The sequence below is a fragment of the Neopsephotus bourkii genome, unplaced genomic scaffold (genome assembly GCF_033783945.1).
Source record: "Neopsephotus bourkii isolate Nb327-2 ecotype Australia unplaced genomic scaffold, CSIRO-AGI_Nbou_v1 NB_1520, whole genome shotgun sequence".
Taxonomy (NCBI): domain Eukaryota; kingdom Metazoa; phylum Chordata; class Aves; order Psittaciformes; family Psittacidae; genus Neopsephotus; species Neopsephotus bourkii.
The window spans coordinates 262,137-284,837 of NW_026901996.1; the positions used below are offsets into that span (position 1 = coordinate 262,137).

The window sequence follows — 22,701 nt, forward strand, 5'->3', positions numbered from 1 at the left end:
ACGTGTTTTGTAGCGGCCGCTGGGGTGCCCCACGTGGTGGCGGGAGCACACCGCGGAGATCGGGCCGCGCGGGGCCCGACATGAATCCGTTCTCCTGGTTCCCGCCGCCGGGGTTCCTCCCGCCGCCCTTCTGCCCGCCGCCCCCCTGGGACCCCAGCCTCTGGGCTCCTCCCGGTGCCTTCCCGCCGCACGGGCACTACCCTCCTCCCGACGGCTACTCGCAGCCGGCCGACAGCTGCCCGCCTGCCGAGAACTGCCCGCCAGACGAGCGCTACTCGCAGACCGAGAGTTACATGCCTCCCGCTGGCTGGTACCCCCCGGCCTACAGAGAGCAACGGCAAGGCCCGTACGCTGGTGAGGGGCTTGGGGAAAGTAGTCTTCTGGGCCCATGAACTCTTCGCAGTCCCTCATGGTGGGGACCTCCCTGACCCATGGAGGGTGGAGGACTTCCCTTCTGAGTGCGTGACCTGCTGTTCTTGCTTGTTGTACAGCACTGGTTTATGTCTCAGGCCCTTCACTGCCACAGCAGGGGCTGTGATCTACCAGCTGCGTGTATAACTGGCTTTTTCTTTATTTCTTTTGGCAGCTGGAAACGGCAATTTCTCCCAGAAATGGCAAGGCGAGCAAGGGCCTGGATCTGGCAAACATTATCCAGAAGAAAAGAACAAGCCAAAGGTAGGGACTGGATTCCCCAGCACGAGAAATATAGGGACCTGTCGGAGTGGACATGGAACTGTTGGAACAAGTCCAGAGGAGGGCCACGAGGATGATCAGGGGACTGGAGCACCTCCTGTATGAAGACAGGCTGAGAAAGTTGGGGCTGTTCAGCCTAGAGAAGAGAAGGCTGCGTGGAGACCTCATAGCAGCCTTCCAGTATCTGAAGGGGGGTCTTATAAGGGTGCTGGGAATAGACTCTTCATTAGGGGCTGTAATGATAGGACAAGGGGTAATGGGTTAAAACTTAAATAGGGGAAGTTTAGATTGGATATAAGGAAGAAGTTCTTTACTGTAACGTTGGTGAGGCACTGGAATGGGTTGTCCAAGGAAGCTGTGAATGCTCGATCCCTGGCAGTGTTCAAGGCCAGGTTGGACAGAGCCTTGGGTGACATGGTTTAGTGGAAGGTGTCCCTGCCCATGGCAGGGGGTTGGAACTTGATGATCTTAAGGTCCTTTCCAACCCTGACTATTCTATGATTCTGTGGTATGTTTGCAGAAATTACAGTTGATGGAAAGAGCTGAGTGCAGGTTGCTTTGCTTGGAAGAGAAGTGATTTGAACTTCATTTTCGTCTTTGAAACTGTTGAAACTTGTTTTATTGATGGCTTTATTAACAAAAATACTCATGGAAGTGTTTCGCCCTTAATTAAGGCCATGAATACCTTGTTGTCTTGTAACTGTATTCTTGACATGATCTCATAATTTTTTGGTTTTGTTTTGCAGAACAAAAAGAAAAAAGAACCTGTCTTCACTCATTATTGTGATACCTGTGACCGTGGCTATAAAAACCAGGAGAAGTATGATGAACATGTTTCACAGCATAAACAGGTTGACGAGTTCAGCTTGTTTTATTTACACTTTGAGTTTCAACTCTGTCCCTGATAAATAGTTAGCTGTAGTCACTCTTTGTACGAGTCTTTGCAAAGAGATTCCAGAGCTGCAAAAAATGTTAGTAGAAGAATTTTTTTCTGAATGTTGTGTGTAGGGGAGGTCTCAGTTGTATTTTTGGTTTTATTGCTGAAGTCATTTTAATGTCAGTCTTGTGGATCATTGCTGAATGGTAGGAGTTAAATCATTGACATCAGTGTAGGATAAAAAATTTTTGTGTGAAAAGACTTCGTGGAAAATATATTTTAAAATCCACTCCTTTACTGTAAAAAAGTATCAACATTTGAAATTGGAGTCTTGCAAATGCTTCTCTTAGGTTAACATTCTCTCCAGTTTTCAGGTACATTGGCTTCACTGGTTATTCTAAAATCGGATGAAATTTAAAGTGCATTATCCCTTCTGACTGTTTCTACAAACACCTTTGTTTTGAAACTGTGTAGCTTAAAAGTTCTGTGTAACTAAATGTACAGTCATCTGGCATTGAGTTTTAAGTGTGCTCAAATGCTTGTTTATAATTTGATTGCATAACTTGGTGTGTCTCAAGTTCATCACCTTGTCTTGCAGTGCACAGAAGAAGGTTGCAATTTCAGCGCACACGAGAAGATAGTTCAGATACACTGGAAGAATGTAGGTATCCCCATGGGTCCAGAATATGAATCTGTGCGATGTTTACTGTAGGCCCTTTTGCTCTTCAGAGGCTTGCTTTCATTCTGCTGGAAGGCAAGTGTGTCACCTCTGACTAGAATCTGTTGTAAGACAATATTGTGGATGAGAATATGTTGAAAGCTGTGACTTAAATGGGTTTATTATCACTGTGTCTCACTAATTTTGGAGACATAAACAGTGCAATACTGCTATAGTTTTAGAGAATGATGCTTTTTTCCATGTATGTTTTTTTTCTTTCCCCTTTTAAACACCTATGAAATACTTTCTTCTTAGGCGCATGCACCTGGTGCTAAAAGAATAAAATTAGATAGTCCAGAAGAGATCGCTAAGTGGAGAGAAGAAAGAAAAAAGTGAGTAAGGCTTATGACCTACGAGTTTATTTTACTGTATTTTCCCTGTGTGATTGTTAGGTGACAGCTAAAGGGCAGTAACAGCACATGCTGGCTGCTGCTGTTCCTTGGACTCTGCAGAACTGTCGTGATGGTGTTCTGTGTCAGAATGCCTGAGCCAGGAGGATGTGAGCTGTAGAGACTGTAATCATTTGGATGGTTGTAACAGAAGGCAAGATACCAGTATTTAGGAAGTAGATTTCCTAGATGTTTGATTTGGTACCCCAGGTAAGGTGAACAACTCATTTCTTTTAGGCTGATCTCTGAGACATTTTAGGTCAGAAATGTGTGTGTTTGCTTGGTGGATTTTCAATAGCTAAGAAATATGGAACTACTACACTGGTGATAATTGCAGTACCTCGAGCTGTGTGCAGATTTCTGCAGCTTGTTGCAGGTTACTTGAGCAAATATACCCCAACAGGGAGTTTTCCTAATTTTCAAGATTTTTCCATATTGCTTATTTGTTTTCTACTTGAAAGAAAACAGCATCTGTGAATGATGCTGTTTTGGGTACTCTTAGTTTGCATCGTGCCTATGGTGTAAGGTAAAGTTACCATGTAAACAGTATTTCTCATTATTGATCATTCTGCAATGTTACAGTGGTATAGCTTTTTTCTGTTGACCAGTGTTGAAGTGTTAAAAAAACATACTGTACTTCCATAAGCCTTATATGACTGATTTTATCTTTTTTTTGATGAGTTGAACAGATTAAAATCTACCCTTTTTCATCAGGCAAAAGGTGCTATAGGCTTTCCTTACTACTTTTCCTGACTTAAAATATAGTCTTGTAAGTGATCCATACAGAGGTTTTGGTTTTGTGTGTAGAAGTCCTATATACAGAGTGGGAAGTGATACAAAGTCAGTTTCAAGGTTTTCTTTTAGATGAAAATAAACCTAGTTGCCTGATGCAGTCATAATGATGAATCCAGCTTGTGTTTATGTCAGAAAGCAGTGTTAATGCATTCTTGCTTTGAACCTGACTTCTAAAATCACAGAATACCAGGTTGGTAGGGACCTCAGGGCTCACCTAGTCCAACCTTTCTAGGCGGAGCATGACCTCGACAGGATGTCCCAGCATCCTGGCCAGTGTTGGGGAATCCACCACTTCCCTGGGGAGAAGGGAATATTATATTCCAATAGCTGATTGTTCTCATTGTGAAAATTCTCATTGTGGCTTCCCTTAATAAGTTTTTACATGGTGGCTTTGACAGAAAAATGAGTGGACTGTATGGTAGGAGATTTCTTTTATGGCCTTGTGTCACTCTTTGCTGTATTGAGAAACAAAATTTTTCCCCATGTAAGTTGATCCCTGTTTTAACTTTTCTTTGGACATGGCTTCAGCTTTTTCAAACTTCCCATGTTTAAACATGGCTAACCTGCTATAGTTAACCAGATGAAAAATTGCTTGTGATATGTGCAAGTGTAACTTTGGAGTAAGATTATTTTTGGCTTCAAGGTTTCCTTCTGTTCATAACATACTTGAGGGCTTGGGTTTATATGCTTGTGGTCTACATATTTGTTATCCTTTTTTTCCCCCCAACGGTGATACTTGCCACTTCTGTTACTTACAATATGAAGTGCTGACAGGGTTAGCAAAAACCAAAAATGTCCTTTGATTTGTCTGTATGATGGCCTACATTTAATTTTCTAACAGTAGCTCTAAGCAAAAACGTCAGTGCTTGCGTGCAGAGTCTTTGCTACTCATTTTCAACTTTTTATACAATCTTCTGTTCTGCGAGGCATTTGGGAAAGTTCCTCTCTAGTGGCTGATGCTGTTTTAAGTGTTGAAATGATGTGTAAGGTGTGCATGTCAGTACATGCACTACTATATAGTAGAACGTTAGGGAAGCAGGATCTGAATGTACAGTCATGTTTTAGGTACTGTTGGGGAGTATGTTCTGCAAGTCAGAGCAGCATTTTATCTACAAATCAACATTTATCTACAAAGCAACAGTTATCTACAGTTAATTGTAAGGATGATGCTGTGTCTGAGATTGTTTTTGCTGAGTTTCTAGAGAAGGATACCGTTGCTTTTTTTTGTTTTACAGGTGAGTATAATTTGGCTGCGGTACAACAGTGCTGAAAGCTTTTATTCACTGCAGTGCAGTAAAATCAATGGAAATGAAGTCCAATAGTCATAACCAACAACCAAAAAATGCAGTATGGGATTGGTACCTTCTAAGCCAGTGCCACTAGGTGGAGTAGCTGTGGCTTATATTGGTACTTCAGTCCTGTGGGCATCTTATTTAGCTATAATGGATGGGTGTAGAATGACTACCTGGGTGTCTTTTGTTACTCTTTGTACAGCAAGAAAAACTGTACTTGCATCCTGCCTTTTTTTTTTTTTTTTTAATTAAAAAGGAAAAGGGGAGAGAAACCCAGCTGAAACCTTTGTGAAGCATTAATTGGGTTGCCAGCAAAGCGTCAGTTTAGTACTGAAGGTCTGTTGTTGACTTGTAAACATTGCATTGTACAGGAAAAAAGGACACCAGAGGGAGTCTGAGTTATTAGGCGGTCTTAGTTTATGGTGACAGGAAAAAGCCTTTTCCTTTCAAGAAGCTCCAGTCAGAGCTGAGAATGAATCTTTTTAGGCCATTAGTAGTTTGTTTCTAATTAGGTTGCCGTGAATTAACATGTGTGTTTCCATGCTGCATCCCTAACAATCTTGTCTTGTTCTTTCAGCTGCTATAAATAATTACTTAAGAGTTGAATTTTTTTTTTCTTAATTAGCTGCTGTGTTGCTCAGTTGTGTATCCTGTTTAAAATCTTTTAGAAAGAGCCTGTGTTTAAAGAGCAGCCTTACTGATGTAAAGGGAAGAGAAGGGAGAGAGCTGGTAAGGAGCGAGTATCTCTGGATGAAGTATGCTGGGCTAGAATGCTGTTTCCCTGTCTTGAGTTTGTACAGTGTCCTGTTTGTTGCTGCAGCCTTCATGCTTCTGCTTACCTGAAAGATTCTTTAATGGTTTGTGGCCTGTTGAACCTGCTGAGCCAGGCAATCTAATTAAGCCAACAGCAACAGAGATGAAATTCTGTAGAATCTCCGGGTTCCCCTATGTTTTGCAGACAGATGGTTGTGAAGTCTGACATCAACTTCGGTGATTACAATCACTTTTCGTGTTTTGATTTGTCCTATCCCTTCCAAGTGTTGAGAAATGTGCTGTTTTCAGCATATTTCTTCTTAAACACAGGCTTGAAGGGAAGTATCTACAGTGTGTTTCCTTGATGTGTCAGAATGAGGTGTTGCTGTCTTCGCTTTTTCCCAAGTGAGATCTGTCTTTCTAGCCCATCTGTTTCTAATCCAATTCTTCTTGAGCAAAGGTTATTAGAATGTGGCAAGGGTGCTTTGGTGTTAAAGAGAATCGTTAAACTTACTTTTGCTCAGGTCCTAATATAACACTGGAGGATCTTTTTGATCTTGTGTGCTGCCTGTAAATTCTCCCTCTCTTCCCCTCCTCTCACTTACTCGGTTTTCTTTGTTCAGTCAGGGATTGACTGCTGTATTTCCTTGCAATACATCTCATAGGCTGAGCATGTGCTTAATGAATGAAGGCCAGTACTGTCAACCACACCACTTTTAATTAATTTGTGGTTTTCTAGTTGAATAATGATAATCCTGAAGTAGCTTGGAATCCTCCCTGGTGTTGTGTTTGTAGCAGTTAAATATGTAATAAGGAAAGTAATTTCTTGCCACCTAGTAAAAGTAGAGAATATGAAGCAAATAGGAGGAATGTTTTGATAGATCAAGGTAAACTTAGATACCATAAAGTTACTCTGAAATTTACTGCAGGGATGGATTAGCAGTAAAACTGCCTCAGTCACCATATGGTAAGATCACTCTAGAGATGCAATGCCTGATAAAGTGCCTGGAAGTCTTAAACCAAGATCTTTATCAGCTATATTTTGGGTCATCTTTGTCCCCTTTGGGCTGTCATGTCCTCTTTGCTGTTGATTGTGCATATGCAATCAAAACCAGCTCAAGAAATTACTGAGGCAACTTGATCCTAGTGCTGTTCCTATAAAGGTGATAAACTTTCATAGGTTTCTACTCAGAAAGTGTGTGAAGTGTCATAGAAACAAGTCTTTCTTCTGTTACACATTGGCAAAGCTCTGGTTTTCCACTGTTTGCTAAGACCTAGTTTACTGTGATGTTGATGTGAGCAAGATAGAGTACGCTGCCTTATAAAAAATGTATAACTTTGGCTAGTGCACTCATTACCGGGGGCTGGGGGAAGCCCTATTCACTAAGGAGCGCATGCACTTCTACTTCAGTGGTGTTTGTAGGTAGCATTTTAAGAACCTTATTTTGTTAGGAGAGGAGGAGGGCATGTCTTCTGAGAAGGATTCAAACCCAAGTCAGTTCATTAGATTTTAACACGTGGCCTTTTATGTGGAGAAGTTCAGTATAGGCTCTTCCTTCTGCATTGTCACACCTCTGTTCAGGAGAAGCCTTCCTGAATAAGAATCCTCTGTATATTAAAAAAATTAATAAATTCCTCTCTTTGATTTCTTGATCTCTCTTGAGTAGTTTGTTGCTGTCCTTAGATAGTGAAAATTGCAAAGTCTGACATAGTACCCCAAGACTGTAATGTTTCTATTGTAGGCATCTGCCTCCACTTGGGGTCCAGCTGTGTTTTCCTGCCTCCATGGGTGAATCTAGCTGATGCTAGAAGGTGCACAGACCCTTTGTGCTGGGGCTGTGGTACCTGATGGGTTGTGGACTTGCACTGGGGCTGGTGCATTGTGGTGGGCGGGTAACTCTGGTCCATGCTTCTCTGGTCCACTTGCTCCTTGCAGGACAACTGGGGTTGACTTGGCCAGGATCCACTGGTGGGCTTAGCTTAGTCTCATCCTCACACAGCAGAGTGCCTATGGAGAAGTGAACCCAGCCTCCCTTGAACTGAGGCTGGTGACCCATGGACTCTTGCATCTAGAGCTTACTGCCCACCGTGTCCTTAGACAGAAGAATAAACTAGCAGGTGCTTGTGTGATCACTGAGAATGAAATTAAACCCTGCACCTGTATATTCAAAATAGGTCCAGATTCTGCATAAGGTAAAGGTAATAAAATTAACATTTTACTTAAAATTTGAGAAGAGCTGGGGAAAATGAACACAACGACTACAGGTTGCTTCAGATGTGCTTTTGTAGGCATACTTGGACTTACAACTTGAGCTCTCATCAGCTGTTAGTTACTGCCTGTATCAACTAGAAGGGTGGTTTAGGAGAAATCTGTGTTGGCAATGAATTGAACTGAAAGCATTCATGACGTCCATTATGGTGGCTTGGTGGAGGGAGTGGTAACTCATAGGAATGAAAGTGGGAGGCAGTTACATCTCAGATCATGTTGTGAGAGCATGTCTGAATATGTCCTTAATCAGCATAACTACAGGAGCACTTTGAAGACTCCTTTGCTCCAGGATTAAGGGTCTTCCCTTATGTCTTTAAAAGAAAAAAGAAATTCTAAGACAAACCTGAGGCCTTTCTGAGCATAACTACTTATTTTGTAGTTCACTCTCTTGTGAACTTTATTTGTGTGAAGGGAAGCATCGTGTCCTAAAACTGTGGAGAGATGCCAGGCATAAGGGTCTTTGCCAGTGCGAAGTTCAATGCATGCTTGCTGTGTGCTAGGAGTGCAACATCGTGGATGAACAAATGTAGCTAACAGGGCAGAGTGGAGATAAAACATCGCATCCCTATGCTCATTTTTGCTGTATGGCGGATTTCTGGGAGAAATCCAATGAAAATAGACATTGACAGCCCATGTTCACATCCTCTTAAATGAAACAAGTTCTGTAGCATGTTTAGGTGTGTCCCACAGGAAATGCTTTCATCTTTTTCTCTTGGTACGTGGTTGAAGCTGTCTTGTATCGATATGACACTTAACATTCATGTTGTAAAATGGGGAAGATGCATGTGGTAAGATTAAATATTTAGAGACAGATACATGTCCTTCTTGATAGCTGCATATAGTGAGTAGCTGTTCCAAATTTCTTATTACTCCATTTTAATAGATTTATCAAATACACACTTTGTGTTTCTATCCAGAAGCTGAGGAGAGTGGTGAATGTGCACATACGCTTCTCATTTGCCACCTTTATCTCAAAGCATTGGGATTTAGCTAACTGGTGTTTACAGAGCAACTACCAGACCCATTTTTGGGCTTTGACGGTAATTTGCAGCAGCCTTTGCATGTTAGAACCAGCGTGGTGTTTGTCTGGAGGGAGGGATGCAGAGGGAGGTGGGGAATAGAAGAGGGGTGTTTTGGGAGATGGTTATAACAGTAAATTTGTTTTGATCTGCATGACTTAGCAATTTTTCTTGAAGCTGAATTAAAAAGGGGCAGTAGTGTTGGTGAACTAGAGGTCAGTGTGCAAGCACAATACTGAATATTGCTTGAGAGGAAACTTGTGTGCTTTTCATTGACTGACGCATTAGAGGAAACTTGTGCACCCAGAAGCTGTTCTTACAAGCTTTCTTTTGATATTACAAGAACTTAACAGTTGCTTTGCTAGAGGCATGTTGTACCTTTTAAGATCATTCGAATACTCCAACTGAAGCACCATAGAAATCAAATTGCAGGATTAAATCATGCTGTTATATGTAGGGATAGACAGAGGGTCTCTAAGTGTAACTGCACTGTTTGTCTTGTTTGATGGTCTGGTAGATCTAATCATGCCAATTTGGTGTAATTTATTTTCTGATAATCTGAGTATGTAAGCTCAAGTGAACTCAGGTTTCTTTTCCTAACCAATGCCTTTTAAAGAAGGAAACAGTCTGCTAAACTTCCATGAAATGCTTAAAAAGTTTATTTATTATGTTTATAGAGGATGCTGGTTTGGTAAAGGGGGAATTGGCATAGAACAGTGAATCATTGAAGATCCAGTGAATTTGTTTTTCCTTCTAGAAATTTTCCTACATCGGCAAACATTGAAAGGAAGAAGGCGATGCAGATGCAGAAGGAAGAAAGGGGAGAAGTGCTGACTACCCAGCAGTTTGGGTAAGTGTTTTAAAACAAGCTAGTTATTTTCCTCCTGATGAGTGCAGAAGTACACTCTCTTGGTGTGGTCCCCCAGCACTTACTGCTTCCATTCTATACACTATAGCTGCCCTTTGATGGGGACAGGTCATTTGACAAACTGCAGATATAATGTTCTTTTGTTTACAGTGCTTCATAGTCCAATTAAATTAAACAATCATTGTATTAGAAATCTGATGTTCTTGCTGAATTCTGCACTCTGGCTTGTTTGAGAAAACCATGTTCTAGTGGCCATTCATTAGATCAGCATAACCTTGGTCTCTGAAGAAGGAATAATGGGGATGGAAGTCGTGCAGCATAATGAATACAAGATGGTCTAACCCTTTAGTGCCTGAAAACAGCCAAGGGAGATTTTATTAGTGGATTTGGCTTCTTACTCTCTCCTTTCAGGTGATAAATCAATAATCAGGTGGAGAGGGGAGGAAGATTTAACTTAATTTTTATAGCTTAAGTAGTACCACTTCTTTCTTATACCCTCCGTAATCTTTATCTACCTGTTATGTTTGTTATGAGCCTAATACTTACTTCTCTTGAACTTGTATCTGTTCTCTCCCTTTTATTGGGAAATTACTTTCCAGCATGGTCTTTGTTCTTTTTCCCATCAGTGTCAATGTGCTTTGGAACCAGCTAACTTCATTAGCTCTACTTTAGGGCCTGTGGGAAGGCTGTTTAAAAAAACTGTTATAATGATCAGTGCTCACAGAATGTCATCTATTTAAACTAGAACAACTCAGCTGGAAGGCAGGAGGAGATTCACTCCTAAGGGCTCTTGCTAAATGCCATTTACTGGTGCATGGACGTGAAGCTGGACCTTGCCTAGGGGCTTTCTTTGGTTGTTTTTTTGATAGGGATGACGCCAAAGCAATAAAAACTTGCACCGTGGTAAAGTGGTTGAAACAGTGCAGAATAGGTTTCATGTCAGGCTAGTATAATTTGTGAAATGGTGATAGTGCAAATTACATTGGTGCAGTGTGGGTTTCAGAAGATCCATTTATCCACCCCTTCTAGCCGGTTGTCTTTCATGATTTTGGAAGGAAAGATTTAGGAAAGTCTGAAGAAAGTAAAGCTTCCTTCGTAGGATATAAAATTGCAGAAGTCCTTTGGGCCCAAGGAACCAAACCTGGGCGTTGAGACTAAAGCTACAAACACATAATATGTTTGGAGATTCTTACAAGCAAAGATGAATTTTGCTTGTCACAGTAACGAACTGGTGTCTACAGGTTTATTTGGTAACTCTTGTGGCTGTGAGTCAGATGCATTATGTAGTCTTAAATGTCAATCAGCAATTCCATACTATTATGTTTGTTAGTGACTTTATATCTGGAAAGTTGTTTGGAAAGAGTCCTTAAAAATACAGGTTGCTTGCTTTCACTCAGTGACCTTTAACAGTGGTTGATTCTAGAAATATCTTTTTTTTTCTTTCCCCTGAGCTGCTAGTGGTATATACTTGATGACTTGTCCAAAGAGCTGTCATTTCTGCATTGTGTGTCAACAGTGAAGATCCTGGAATTGGTGCTTATCTGGCAAATTTACTGATGCATGAGGCAAAAATAGAATGCAGCTTATTCTCTGCAAGCTGTACTATTAAAGCAAATAGCTAAGTAAGATTTAGGAAGGATTAGATACTTAACACTTCCACAGTGTTTTCCATTTGTGGTTGTCTGAAGTGCTTTACACTGCTAATTCTCAGCATCCTCATGTGTGAGATTAGAGATGCAGAAGGACCACTTTGGTTGTCTGTCCGGTGTCTTGCAACAGCTGAGTAAGAACACATGGCTCTTTATCCCTTCTGAACGGGATGTGAAGACTAGTATAACTTTCATGAGGGGAAAGCCGAGGGCATGTGCCAGGCTGACGTTTGTTGGGAAGTGTTTATGACCTTTGGGTTCCTTTCTAGGTGTTTGAGGCCCCAGGGAAATCAAATTGTTGTTTTTAACCCTTGGTCAAGGACAGCACCTCTAGTTGAGTCTATATTTTCTCAACAACTTATAGGTTATACAACAGTATCCTGAATTTAGAGTCTGGTTGTACAAATTCAGAAATGCAGTTCTCTGTCTAAATGAATTTGGATTATGGGAGCCAATATTGATCTTTAGTGGATGAGAGACTGATGAACAGAAAGGTGGTGGCTTGCCTCTTGTGCCACAGGAGCGCTACAGTAGATGATGCTCTCAAGGCTGAGCAGTCAGTGTTAGACACTGTCATGAAATGACTGGAGAATGAAATGTGCTTTGTTGTGATATAAAGCCATTTTGAATGCTATGACAGGTCCAGTTGTTTTAAGAAGAACTTAATTAGGCTGGAAAGGTATGGAAGAGAGGAGTGTTGGTAATAAGAATGTTTCTGTACAAGAAGAGAAGTGGGTAGCTTGGAAGGGCTGTGTGATAGAGGTTTAGAAAAATCTTTATAGGTGGGAAGAGGTGAGCATAATGCAGATATGCATTGTTTTTTTGCAGCTCAAAAAGGATGGGAGGTACCAAATGACCATTTTAAACATCAGAATGAAGATAACACCTTGCTACATGATTTCAGGGATGCCAGACGTTCACACAGCATCCCACAGAGTGAGATGCAAAACCATCAGTTGTCTTGGGAGCACCTCTAGTGAGAGAAAGTCACTAAGTGGTACACCACAGAAAAGTGGGTGTGGAGAAAAGTGACCATTCACCCTGCCACCCTGTTTTTATGCTTTTTTTGTAATTTCCTCAGTTGTTCCACTGGCTGCTTCTCAGTGAGAATGCACCAGGTTAGAAATACACCTGTGAGACTCTGCGTGCAGGTACATGACTCCAGACCTAGACAGAAATTTCAGTAAGAAGCTGTTATACCAAGTGTGGTACAGTTGACTAGGAATAACTGCACCTCTGCCATGCTGTAGGTGAGGCTGAGGGAGAAATACGGGGCAGAATGCACCATGGGGCTCATCCAGGATGGTAGATCTTGTGTGTCTTTTGTGGTTGGAATGTGCAGCTGGTGAGTTGCAATCTGGCTTTGCTGAATTAAGTTTCTGTTGCTTGAAAATAAGTATTTTCAGGGAGCTTAGGTTATCCCTTCCATATTGGCTTTTCTGTCTAGGTAATGTGACATGAAAACTCAGTGTCCTGACACCTTAGAAGATCAAGGAACTTGCATAGCCTATGAACCCTTTGCCTTGTTAAAAAATAAGTCATGAACTTCAAACTCTTCATTTAGGTTCCAGCTTTGTCACATTGTCCTGCCAATGAGATGAGCTGTGACTGCCTGTCTGGTCTGTCACCACATGTTAACTGAGCTGGAGTAAGTCCTGGCATCATGCTGTGCTGCTGAGTCTTAAATCTAAGCCGTTTGATGATGTCAGTTAAGTTTATTCTCATAGCTTGTCATTTGTATGAACTTTCTGTTTCTGTTCTCCAGCAAAATGAAGGGGATGTGGAAGCCTTCAGGAAATGAAGAGAGGGTTGGGCAGCAAGGAAGACAGAAGAGAAGACAAAGGCGCCCGTTTTGGAAGAAATTTAAGAAAAATGGTGATGATTCCAATGTACATAAAACTCAAAATGAAGCAAATGGGGCAGAAAATGGCATGTGTGAAAAGGAGCATGAAAACCAGCATGCTTTGGCATCTCAGCCATATGTGAAGGACGTAGACCCTCTTGGTCTTCTGGCAAACAGTGATGTTGGTAAGATGAAGGAACTTGGAGTACTTTTATTTTAAGTAGTACTGCTGAAGTGATTTCTGATCTCTTGTGTAACTAGCAACTTCTGGGTTAGTCAAACATCCTTGCACCTAAAACTTGCCCTTAGAACTTTTAAATGGAAATGTCTGTAAAGTTTGATCCCGATTCAGGATGTGGTCTTCTAAGAAAATTCCCAGGGTAGTTATTATGCAAGAGTGGGTCAGTGCTTTGTCTAAAGAATTTTGTACAATTCTGTATCATCTAAGAACGCTTAACCTAAAGGGGAAGAGATGTTGGTAGACAGGATGTGGGGGTGTGTCCTGGATTTGAAAATTAACCACACTGGATACTTATTTATCTTAGCTTTGTGTGTTTTAAAATACATTACTGGCTTTAAATCAATATTTGGCTAGCAAACTGAAGAGGTTTTCTGGACTGTTAACGGAGCACCTCAATTCTGTCTTTGTTTTAACAAGTACTTTATCATAATAATCTTATTGTACCTATAATCCTCTGATTAGAAATGCTTTGTTGTCCAAAACGTTTAGATGGGAGAGGCAGCCAATGGGAAGTGGTTTGGGCCATAGGGAAGTGATGCTGTAGTAACTTCAGGAAGAAGAAAAGAAACAGCATCTGAGTTCTTCTATGTTTAGATGCTGAAGCTTCTCCGTGCTAGTCAGGGGTTTGAAAGTGTGTCCATAAAGTTTGCGTACAGTATTACGTGTTCTGACGTAGATACTGTGCAACAGTCTAAAGGACAGGCACCAGCTTAGGTTGCTAAACCAATGTGAAATAAAATCTTTATAAAGCCAGAGGAAGAATAAAGTACTTCAACAATCAAATTATTTTTAAAGACTATTAAATATCCTGTTGTGGTTTTACGAATGTGAAAGCAAATGGATTTCCTTGTATCAGTCAAGTGAATTACTTAAAATGTCAGCATTTTTCTTTTAATGCTGTTTTTTTGCTGTATTGTTACTCTTGATACTCTCCATATGTGTGTGTTCTTTGAAATATTGCTGCTTAGGTTTTTTTGGTGAGCATGTCTTGTTTCCACATGCTGGCAGCAATATAAACTCCAGATATAACTATTTATAATATAGTCAGCAGTGATGCAGTACTCTTAGAATATGGCATGTAAGCTGACTTACACTAGCTATTTTTAGCAACAAGGCTAGAATGCATCCCCTGGAAAGATGTCTGATGCTGAGTTTTTCTTCTTGAAAACATAATCTTCAATTACTGGGAACAAGAACTCAGCATCCCTGTGCAATTTGTTTATTTCACTGATCTCTGCATGTTGGGAAAATTAAGTATGCTTAAATATAATTGTATTTCCCCACAGCATCTGTGTTTTACTTAATGTTAAAAATTCTAATTATACCAAAGTACAGCTAGTAACTGCTGTTGTAATAGATAGAAAAGGAATGGGGTACTTGCTTATGCATTATTAAAGCGAGGTGCTGTCTTTTATTCTACCCAGATAATAACAAACATGGTGTTAAGTAGAATTTAAGAAAAAACATACAACTGAAATCTATGATTTTCCAGTATAGGTGTTCAGACCTCCTTCCTAACAGCAGTAGCCCTTCTTCTAGAGGGAATGTTTGTTTTTTGTATAATGCATTCACTTAAGTTCTGCTTAGTGGTCAGTTCCTTCAAAGATAAGAAATTGAATGGGAGGTGACAAAACAAATTTTTTTTTCCTCTTGATTTATAAACAGGAACAAGTTAAGATGATGGACCTGTCAGGCATAAAACTGAGGTGTGTACCGACCAGAAACAGTCAGTTGTATTCAGTAATACATAACAGTTCCTCCAAATGCGTTACTCTCAAAGAGAAAATATATTGCAGTAAATGTGTTTTCCTAATTTGCTAAAAACCAAATTAAAAGTAACTCATTAAACTTTGATAAGAAGGCACCCAACCACACTATGCACTTAACATTTTAGATGAGCTAGGAAAAAAGATAGAAAAAAAATTGGAATAACTTGCAGTAAATGCTGGTTTTATAATCACTTAAATATATGCAGGTGCTATCTATTCTTCCTTAGAAAAAGCCCCTGTGTTCAGCATGAGCTTCCAGTGTAAATTGGCATGATTATTCAATTGGTGAGAATCAACCTTCCTCAAAAAGAGCTCAAAGTTGAAAGAGGGAGGTTAAGTAGTTGAGATAAATACCCACCTATCTGAAAGTTGTTATACCCAAAAGCATGAGCTCCAGTGAAACAAATTGTAAACTCTTAACGGTACGTTAGAAGAGCAAAGAGAAATATTTGTGATTTCAAAATTAAGATCTCAAAAGTCTGTAGTTCAGTAAAACCTTTCTAAAGAGTGTGAGGCAGCTTTCCTGTGGGGCAGGCTCAGATACAGAGAGGATGGGAGAAGGCACAGCTCTTTGTGAAACTAAGATTGCAATCAGTCTTCCCCTAGAAGTTTCAACAAGCTGGTTTGTCAAACTATTTCTAGTAGTTTTGTATGTGTGTGAAATTTATATGCAAGTATATTAGTGGAAAGCATTTCCTAGTTTTCCTGCTAGTTCTAGCACTGTTCATCCTAGATTCTTTCGAAGATTTTAGCGCATATAGATCTTTTGCTTCAAATTAAAGCTGTCACAATTTTGCATGTTTATTTTTAGGAATCTTTTTCTGTTAGGGCTTTGTTTTCCTAGTATCCTCAATTTTAGCATTTTTGATTACTTGCCTCCTATCTTCCTGACATTCTTTTTGTTGGTAGTTTGAGACTCTTAATACCTCTCTTCTGCATGTCTGTAATGCTCTGCAGGGATTGGCATATCAAATGTTCTGAAGTACAGCTGAAATTTGATCATTTGATTTGTAACCTTGGTTCTTAATGTTCCCTATGAACTCTTTTACTATCAAAAAATTGTTTTGCTATTCAATTCTCACTTTGAATGAGCCTAATTCTCCTCCGACTGGCTTGTGAATCATTCTCCCCCACCCCTCGCCTCCGCAGGACTAAATCCAATAAGACTTCAAAACATATTATGATATCTTCTCTCTCTCTTTACCTACACTTGATACTAAAAACCTATAATTATGTTTGGTATGTGAAGAAAGAACTAGAAAGCTCAAGCTCTTGTTCAGGAAACTTTGCTACTGTAGTTTTGCTGGCAGGACTGTAAGCCAGCAGGGAGATGACTTTGCCACCGGGTATCTGTAGAGGGTAGGCAAATGTGTGGCTTTCCTGTCAGTCCATGGTGTTTGACAGTGGTGGCCAGTGTTAGGCTTCTGTAGTAATGAGGTAGGCATTCACCTGCAAGGGTGGCTGTTGGTATGCAGGAGTACTGAAAAAACCCTTCTTGCCTTTTCTTTCCTTGCAGAATCCGACAAGGATGAAGCAGCAGCTGAAGACGGGAGGCTGGGTTTGACTGTTGTTCCCAAGCAGGTCACTTCTGCTCTGAGTTCCTTGTCAGCCAACTATGGCAGCGCATCTGACAACGAGTCTGAAGGTATGTAGAAGCACATCCCTTTTTCCCTTTCTACCCTATGTCACTGTGCTGATGCAGGCTGCAAGCAATGATAAAACCTGATCACAAATTACTCTTCTTTGGCGGGACTTCACCTCTCCTGTATTTATTTGGTCCTTTGTCAACTCTCATCTCATTGTCCAGCCCGTGTGTATTCACAAATACATCAGTTACGAGTGCAGTAGCCCAGTGATAGCTCTTTATGATTATGTCTTCAACTGCTGAAAGCAGAACCTATATAGTACTTACAATTTCTTGAGAAAAAACTTGTAAGAGAAATGAAGGGTGTTGCAGAAGAAAATACAGTGTGTAAGCTGTGGCTTCCATTTAGCAAAGATGTTAAAGTAATGGCAGTTCAGCTGCTATACCTCCAAAATATTTGGCTATGGAAATGCCTTTCGATTTCTGGCCTGTCTACCAGCTCTGAATAAGCTGTTTTGTATCTGTTCATTTTTAGGCTTGTACAAATAAAAAGTGAAACTTGTTAAAGGTTATGCTTGGGGATGTTATTGCAGCCTGTGTATAGACCCTTTCCAGGTTACTTTCAGTGACAGCCCATACTGGTATAAGCCATGCGTAAAGATAGGTTGGGAGGAGTAAAAGGTTATGCCATCATTCTGCTCCTCTTGTTTCCCCCTTGATCCCTCCTCCCGGTTTTGAGGACTAACTAGGGTTACTGAGTGAGCTATTACTTGTTCCCAGTGTGGTGGTAACTCCCAGTCTCAGAGAAGCACCTGGACATAGCACAGCGTTTGTGCAGACGTGGCATGGGATGGCCTTTTCCACTTGGCCTGTATCACATCTCATGCCCCTGCTCCCCAGCCCTACAGCATACTGCAGAAAGCGTTGGAGTTTACTGAAAGACTGGGTGGGTTTTTTCACTCCTCTTTGCTTGCCTTTTCTCAGCAGCATGTGCTGGGTTAAAGGGGGAGTATAAAATGCCTTTGGCTAGTAATTGATGAGTAATTGAATTTCCCGAGCCTTTTTTCCTCTTAGTTGGGAAAAGGAAAAAGAAACCTGTCCTCAGTCTCACTTCAAATCCTGTTTGAACAGTGCCAGGAAAAAGCTATTATGCTCACCCTGTGAACAAATTTCCATGTCCTTAAGGGCTTTTTCCATAGAAGGCTGCTGGGTGTTGCAGTAAAACGTGAACTCTCTAGTACTCAAATTTTGTGCTTCTCCTGAATGTATGCATCAGTGTATGGTATGGAACTGCTGCTGCTCCTTGATTTTGCAGGTAGTTACTGTGCTTTATGTGCCCTGGATGGCTAACCCGAAGTTACAGAGAGTATCTAGCAGGCAGAGAATTTATCTTGGGCACACTCTGCCCTAACTGTATCATTTTTTTCTCAGCAGCCAAATTTATGGCCAGCTATTTTGTGAAGCAGCAGCAATGTACTTTCTAAGTGATAAGAAGGCAGAGGTTGGAAAATCTCGTTCAGCTCGTACTACTTCTGTTTTTCTTTTTGTATTGCAGAATATAAATATCTTGTTTTCTTTCCTGTGAGTGTTTGGAGATTATTCTTTGTATTTTAAAAGGAACTCCAAACCAAACAAAACCCTCCCTTCCCTCAAGTAAACCTTGAACATCTTCACATCAGGTTATGTGAGCAAGAATAGTGCTAACTAACTGTCAGTGCATGGGGATATAATGATGTTAAAAAGGCTTTTAAGTTTGAGATGAAAGTGTGTTCTTTTTCTTTAAGAAATCCCTGTCAAGACTGCAACAAAATCTGAGGAAAAGCAGCCTGCACTCAAAAATACTCCTCAAACTGCTTCTGTTCCTCGGAGCCGAAACCCGAAGCAAAAATGTCCAGAACATGCAGGCGTGATGTTGAGAAGCTCAAATTCAAATGCACGTCCCCCCAGAGGGCCTGATAACTGGGGCAAGAAAACATTACCTCTCCTTCCGAAGCGCCGTCCAACTCTGCTGGAAATGGTAACAGTCTTAGTGCTAAAATAATGCCTCCTTGTACCAGAACAGCGCTATACGTGAGCAGTTCTCCCCTCTTGGAAGTTAGAGCAGTTTGTTAGCAAAGGTCCTGTCTTAAGAACAGCAGAGTGAGCATTTCACTTGGAGAAGGTGTAGACGCAGGTAGAGGTACCCTGGTGAGCAGGAGATGACCGCTTAAACATGTGCCTAAAATGAGCTACACAAAGGACAAAACCTTTACTCCTCCTTCTCCCCTATCCAATAGGTTTTGTTTGCGAGTGATCCCATCAGCTTTATTCTGACCTTTCTCTGTTTGCTCCTGACTTTGCTATTCAGCTGCCTTCCTCTGACCAAGGAGCACATAACTTTTTCAGATGCAGTCAATAAGATCATGCGGATAAGGGTGTTGGTGTCTTAAACTGTAGAGTGGTGTTGAGCTGCAACCTGCATGTGCATGAGGTAGGCATGTTCACATCAATCTGAAGAAGTGACAGCACTGCTACCTTGAAGAGCTTGTTGGTGTCCCAGAAAGTTAAGAAGAGGTTTGTAGTCTGAGGTGTTATGATTCTGTTTTCGGTAATAGTTCAGAGCATCCTATTTAAAAGCTTGGTGGCTTTCTTTGAAGCTTTTATTGCTTTTAGGACTTGGAAGCAGTATCAGATAGTAGGCTACCCTTGTGATTTTGTGAACAGCCTGCATAAAGCTCCCCCATCACGGGAAAGCTTGCTCTGGGCAGAACACAGTGGAAAGCAGGGTGCCACTAACATCAGGGCTCTGAAACAGCACAGGATGTTTAGGCAAGAGATACCTGATAAGGCAAATCCCAGGCTGCACATGCGGGAGAAGTCCCTTGATCGTCCTTTTGGCAGATAGTACTGTTTGCTGCCAAGAATTATAGCTCCTATTGACTGAAAAGGAAATGTTTGCCCTTTGTGTAGCTCCCTAAGCATGCAGTTGGTTTTATCTCTTGCTCTTCAGAGTTGTTGGTGATCAAAGCAAAACAGGACTCTGAAATAAAGTCAGATGAAGTCCCACAAGCTGAGAGAAGCTGGCAGAACATTGGAAGCCTGAACTGTAGCTTGCCAGTATAGTTCATTTTCAAAACTGTATTTTGGTGTGTGGTGTTTTTTTTATCCTTTAATGTTGCTCAAAACTGTAGTCAAAGGATGTGTACTGTGGCTATGAATCAGAGAGGAGTGCCTGAGACTCACAGGTAGGCTGCCACTGTCAGAAATGGTCATTGTGTAAAAACTTTGAGGAAGCAAGGTTGAAATTTTACAGTGAGTCGTTGCTGAGAATTCATCCAAAAAGTGAGGAATTAGAATTGCTACGAAAAGGATGTTGTGTCAGTGAAATGATACTTTTATTCGCCTACCTCCTCTTTTCGGTATAAAAGAGCGGGTAGGAGAACAGCTGCAGATGTCTATTGCAGTCATTCAGCAGTGGGCTTGGGCACTACTAAAGCGTGCTTATTGTAGCCCTGCAAACAGTAATGTGTGTTTAGCCATTCTGTATGCTGATAAAAAGCTTGGATAGCATCACTCCACTAATACCTGTCCCTGAATTAAAAAATATAATGCAAAGATGGACTCTTTGGCAGGGTGATGGTGCATCCCATCCATACTGTTATTGGGCCGTTTGGGAATTCAGCAGTTCCTCCTAGTCCAGCAAAGAGAACATGGCTGTGCTGTCCCATCTCTGCCCTAATGTGCATCTCTTTGTTCAGATGGCGGGTTTCTGAAGACCCATTTTAGGTGTCAGCTGCTTGTAACACCTTGTAGTAGCTAGCCTAAATAGAAATATGCACATGTTAAAGTGGCTGGTTAATTCACTGTTGAAACTTGCAACAACAGAAAAGCTTCTCTGTGAAATTACAAGCCAAATTTTGTTAGATCTGCAGTGTGTGAAATGATCAGGTAGTTGCAGATTTAGCCACTTGCTTTAAACTTGTTTCATCAGAGTACTAGTTCTGCTGACACTCACAATGACAAAAGGTCCTTCAGCCTTCTGGCTGATTCATTTTTTTTAACACCAGGTGAAGTTCCGTGAAGTTAAAGGAGATGAAGGAGGTCTTTAGCACTTCAAGATTACAGCCTAAACCAGTTATTACTGTTTAAATCCAGTCTAGTACTCAATGAAACATGCCCTTTCCTCGGATTCATAACTGTCTTTTACTCGGAGGGGTTTTCTAATAAAAAATGCATGGGATGTTAAATTACAGGTACACTATAACCTGGGAAGTGTAAAAGATGCTAATAGACTTGCTGTCCTGATGTACTGGAATGTGTGGCCTAGTATTACAGTCCATGGTATGAGAACATTGTCATCTGGATCTGCACTTGGATAACTGGGGGAGAAATTCTTAATATAGGAATAGGTATATTCAGTGAGATTCTCTACCACTTGAGCAAAATGAAACCATCAGCTTAATCCAGAGATAGCATGAGAGTTACCAGATTGTGCTACCTGCCTTAGTGCATTAATGGTGCTAAATGAGCAGTGCTTAAATATGTGCACTGTGGGCATATAAGTGTTGTTTGTCCTTTCCAGTGGTACAGCCATGTGCCAGTACCATAGTGAATCATGGCTATTACGAGCCTCTATCACTAGAAATGGTGTTTGACCACTAACCTGTGCTGCTGCCCAGAAGAGCAACTCCCTCCCTGCTGCCCTTTCTCTGAATGCCTGCTCCCACCTCTTTTTCTCTGCTGTGCTGGGCCTTTTGCTGACCCTTTTCAGTTTTTTACACACATGACCTAAAAAAAAATCCTAAAGAAAGAATAAAAGAACCCCAGAACACCCACTACTTGCTGCTAATTGTCAGGCTCATTTTATTCCTGGCTGTTGAGTTGAACTGATGCAGTGAGGGGTCTGATCTCCCCTTAACAAAGGGGACAGCAGGCCCTTAGACTGCCCAGCCCAGCAAGCTGTGTGGTAGTGCTGTCAAACACACTCACTCGCTCTGCCAAAGCCTCAGTCAGTGGGAAGACACCAAATGTGGGATTATGTGGCTTTTCTATGCTGTCTGGTAAGGTAGTCTCCTGCCCTGTGTATCCAGGACAGGACTCCTGTGAGGAAGCCAACTATTTTAATTCAGGGATGCTCAAAATTACTGACTAGAGCTGTACATCTTCCTAGGCTTGTATCAGAGCAACAGAGGGAAATGTGCATCATCATCTCTTCTTTCTTTCCAGTTACTGGCCCAGGACATCCGGCACGAAAGGAATGTGATTTTGCAGTGTATTCGATACCTCATCCGGAATAACGTATTTGGACTTCATTTTAAAACAGAACCACAAGCTGAAACAGAGACTGAACAGCCCTCTGCAACAGCTACGGCAGAGTCTTTGGCAGACAAGCTCAATGAATCTAGTTGTTCTTGTACCTCTGACCTTCAGTTAGCAGGAGGAAGAGAAGATGCATTATTAATAGCCCAGGGTGAGAAAGAACCTGAGGATCAGACTTCGCAGATGGCTCACTTGGCAGATGAGGACACATGGGAAACCCCATCAGTTCAGTGTGAACAAATACTGTAGATGATGTCTGTTGTGGATGGTAAAGCAGAGGCTCATGTTTTCTACCTGACTGATGCTTTTTGAAAAACATCAGTATAACAAAATGATCATTAAATTACATACTGAGAACTGTTGAAACCACTTTTCTGATCTGTTCTGCCTGAGGTAGCCATTTCCTTGTGAAAACATCATCTGCTTTGAGTAATTGCATTTCTTTGTGGCAGAAAGGCAGCAGTGGCACAGAGTAGGACCTTTCCTAGAGCAGGTGCAGATCCTCACTTGAGCTTCAGAGCTCTGAATGTTTTACCTGTTTAGGAAATGTGTGGGAGTCCATCACCAGAGCCAAGTAATACTGTGGTAGGGTGGATCTTCCTTATGTGAAATTGTGGTCTGGTATGGTGTGTCTGGGAGAAAC

At 41.3% G+C, this 22,701-nt stretch overlaps 1 protein-coding gene across 1 annotated transcript; it reads left to right on the top strand.

The window, feature by feature from the left end:
* Positions 1-10: 10 nt before the first annotated feature.
* NUFIP1 (nuclear FMR1 interacting protein 1) lies at positions 11-22,427 on the top strand. The gene is made up of 10 exons (XM_061369906.1): positions 11-354; positions 587-675; positions 1,440-1,544; positions 2,169-2,231; positions 2,544-2,620; positions 9,563-9,655; positions 13,088-13,350; positions 16,692-16,820; positions 18,545-18,777; positions 21,966-22,427. Exons 1-10 carry the CDS (start codon positions 81-83, stop codon positions 22,305-22,307), a joined length of 1,668 nt encoding a protein of 555 aa, XP_061225890.1. The 5' UTR covers positions 11-80; the 3' UTR covers positions 22,308-22,427.
* The last annotated feature ends 274 nt before the right edge of the window (positions 22,428-22,701 follow it).

Excerpts from the sequence above, each read along its gene's own strand:
- NUFIP1 (XM_061369906.1), top strand. The coding sequence starts at position 81 with ATGAATCCGTTCTCCTGGTTCCCGCCGCCGGGGTTCCTCCCGCCGCCC. Across the intron at positions 13,351-16,691 it reads TCTGGCAAACAGTGATGTTG|AATCCGACAAGGATGAAGCA; the intron begins GTAAGATGAAGG and ends CTTTCCTTGCAG. Across the intron at positions 16,821-18,544 it reads ATCTGACAACGAGTCTGAAG|AAATCCCTGTCAAGACTGCA; the intron begins GTATGTAGAAGC and ends TTTTTCTTTAAG.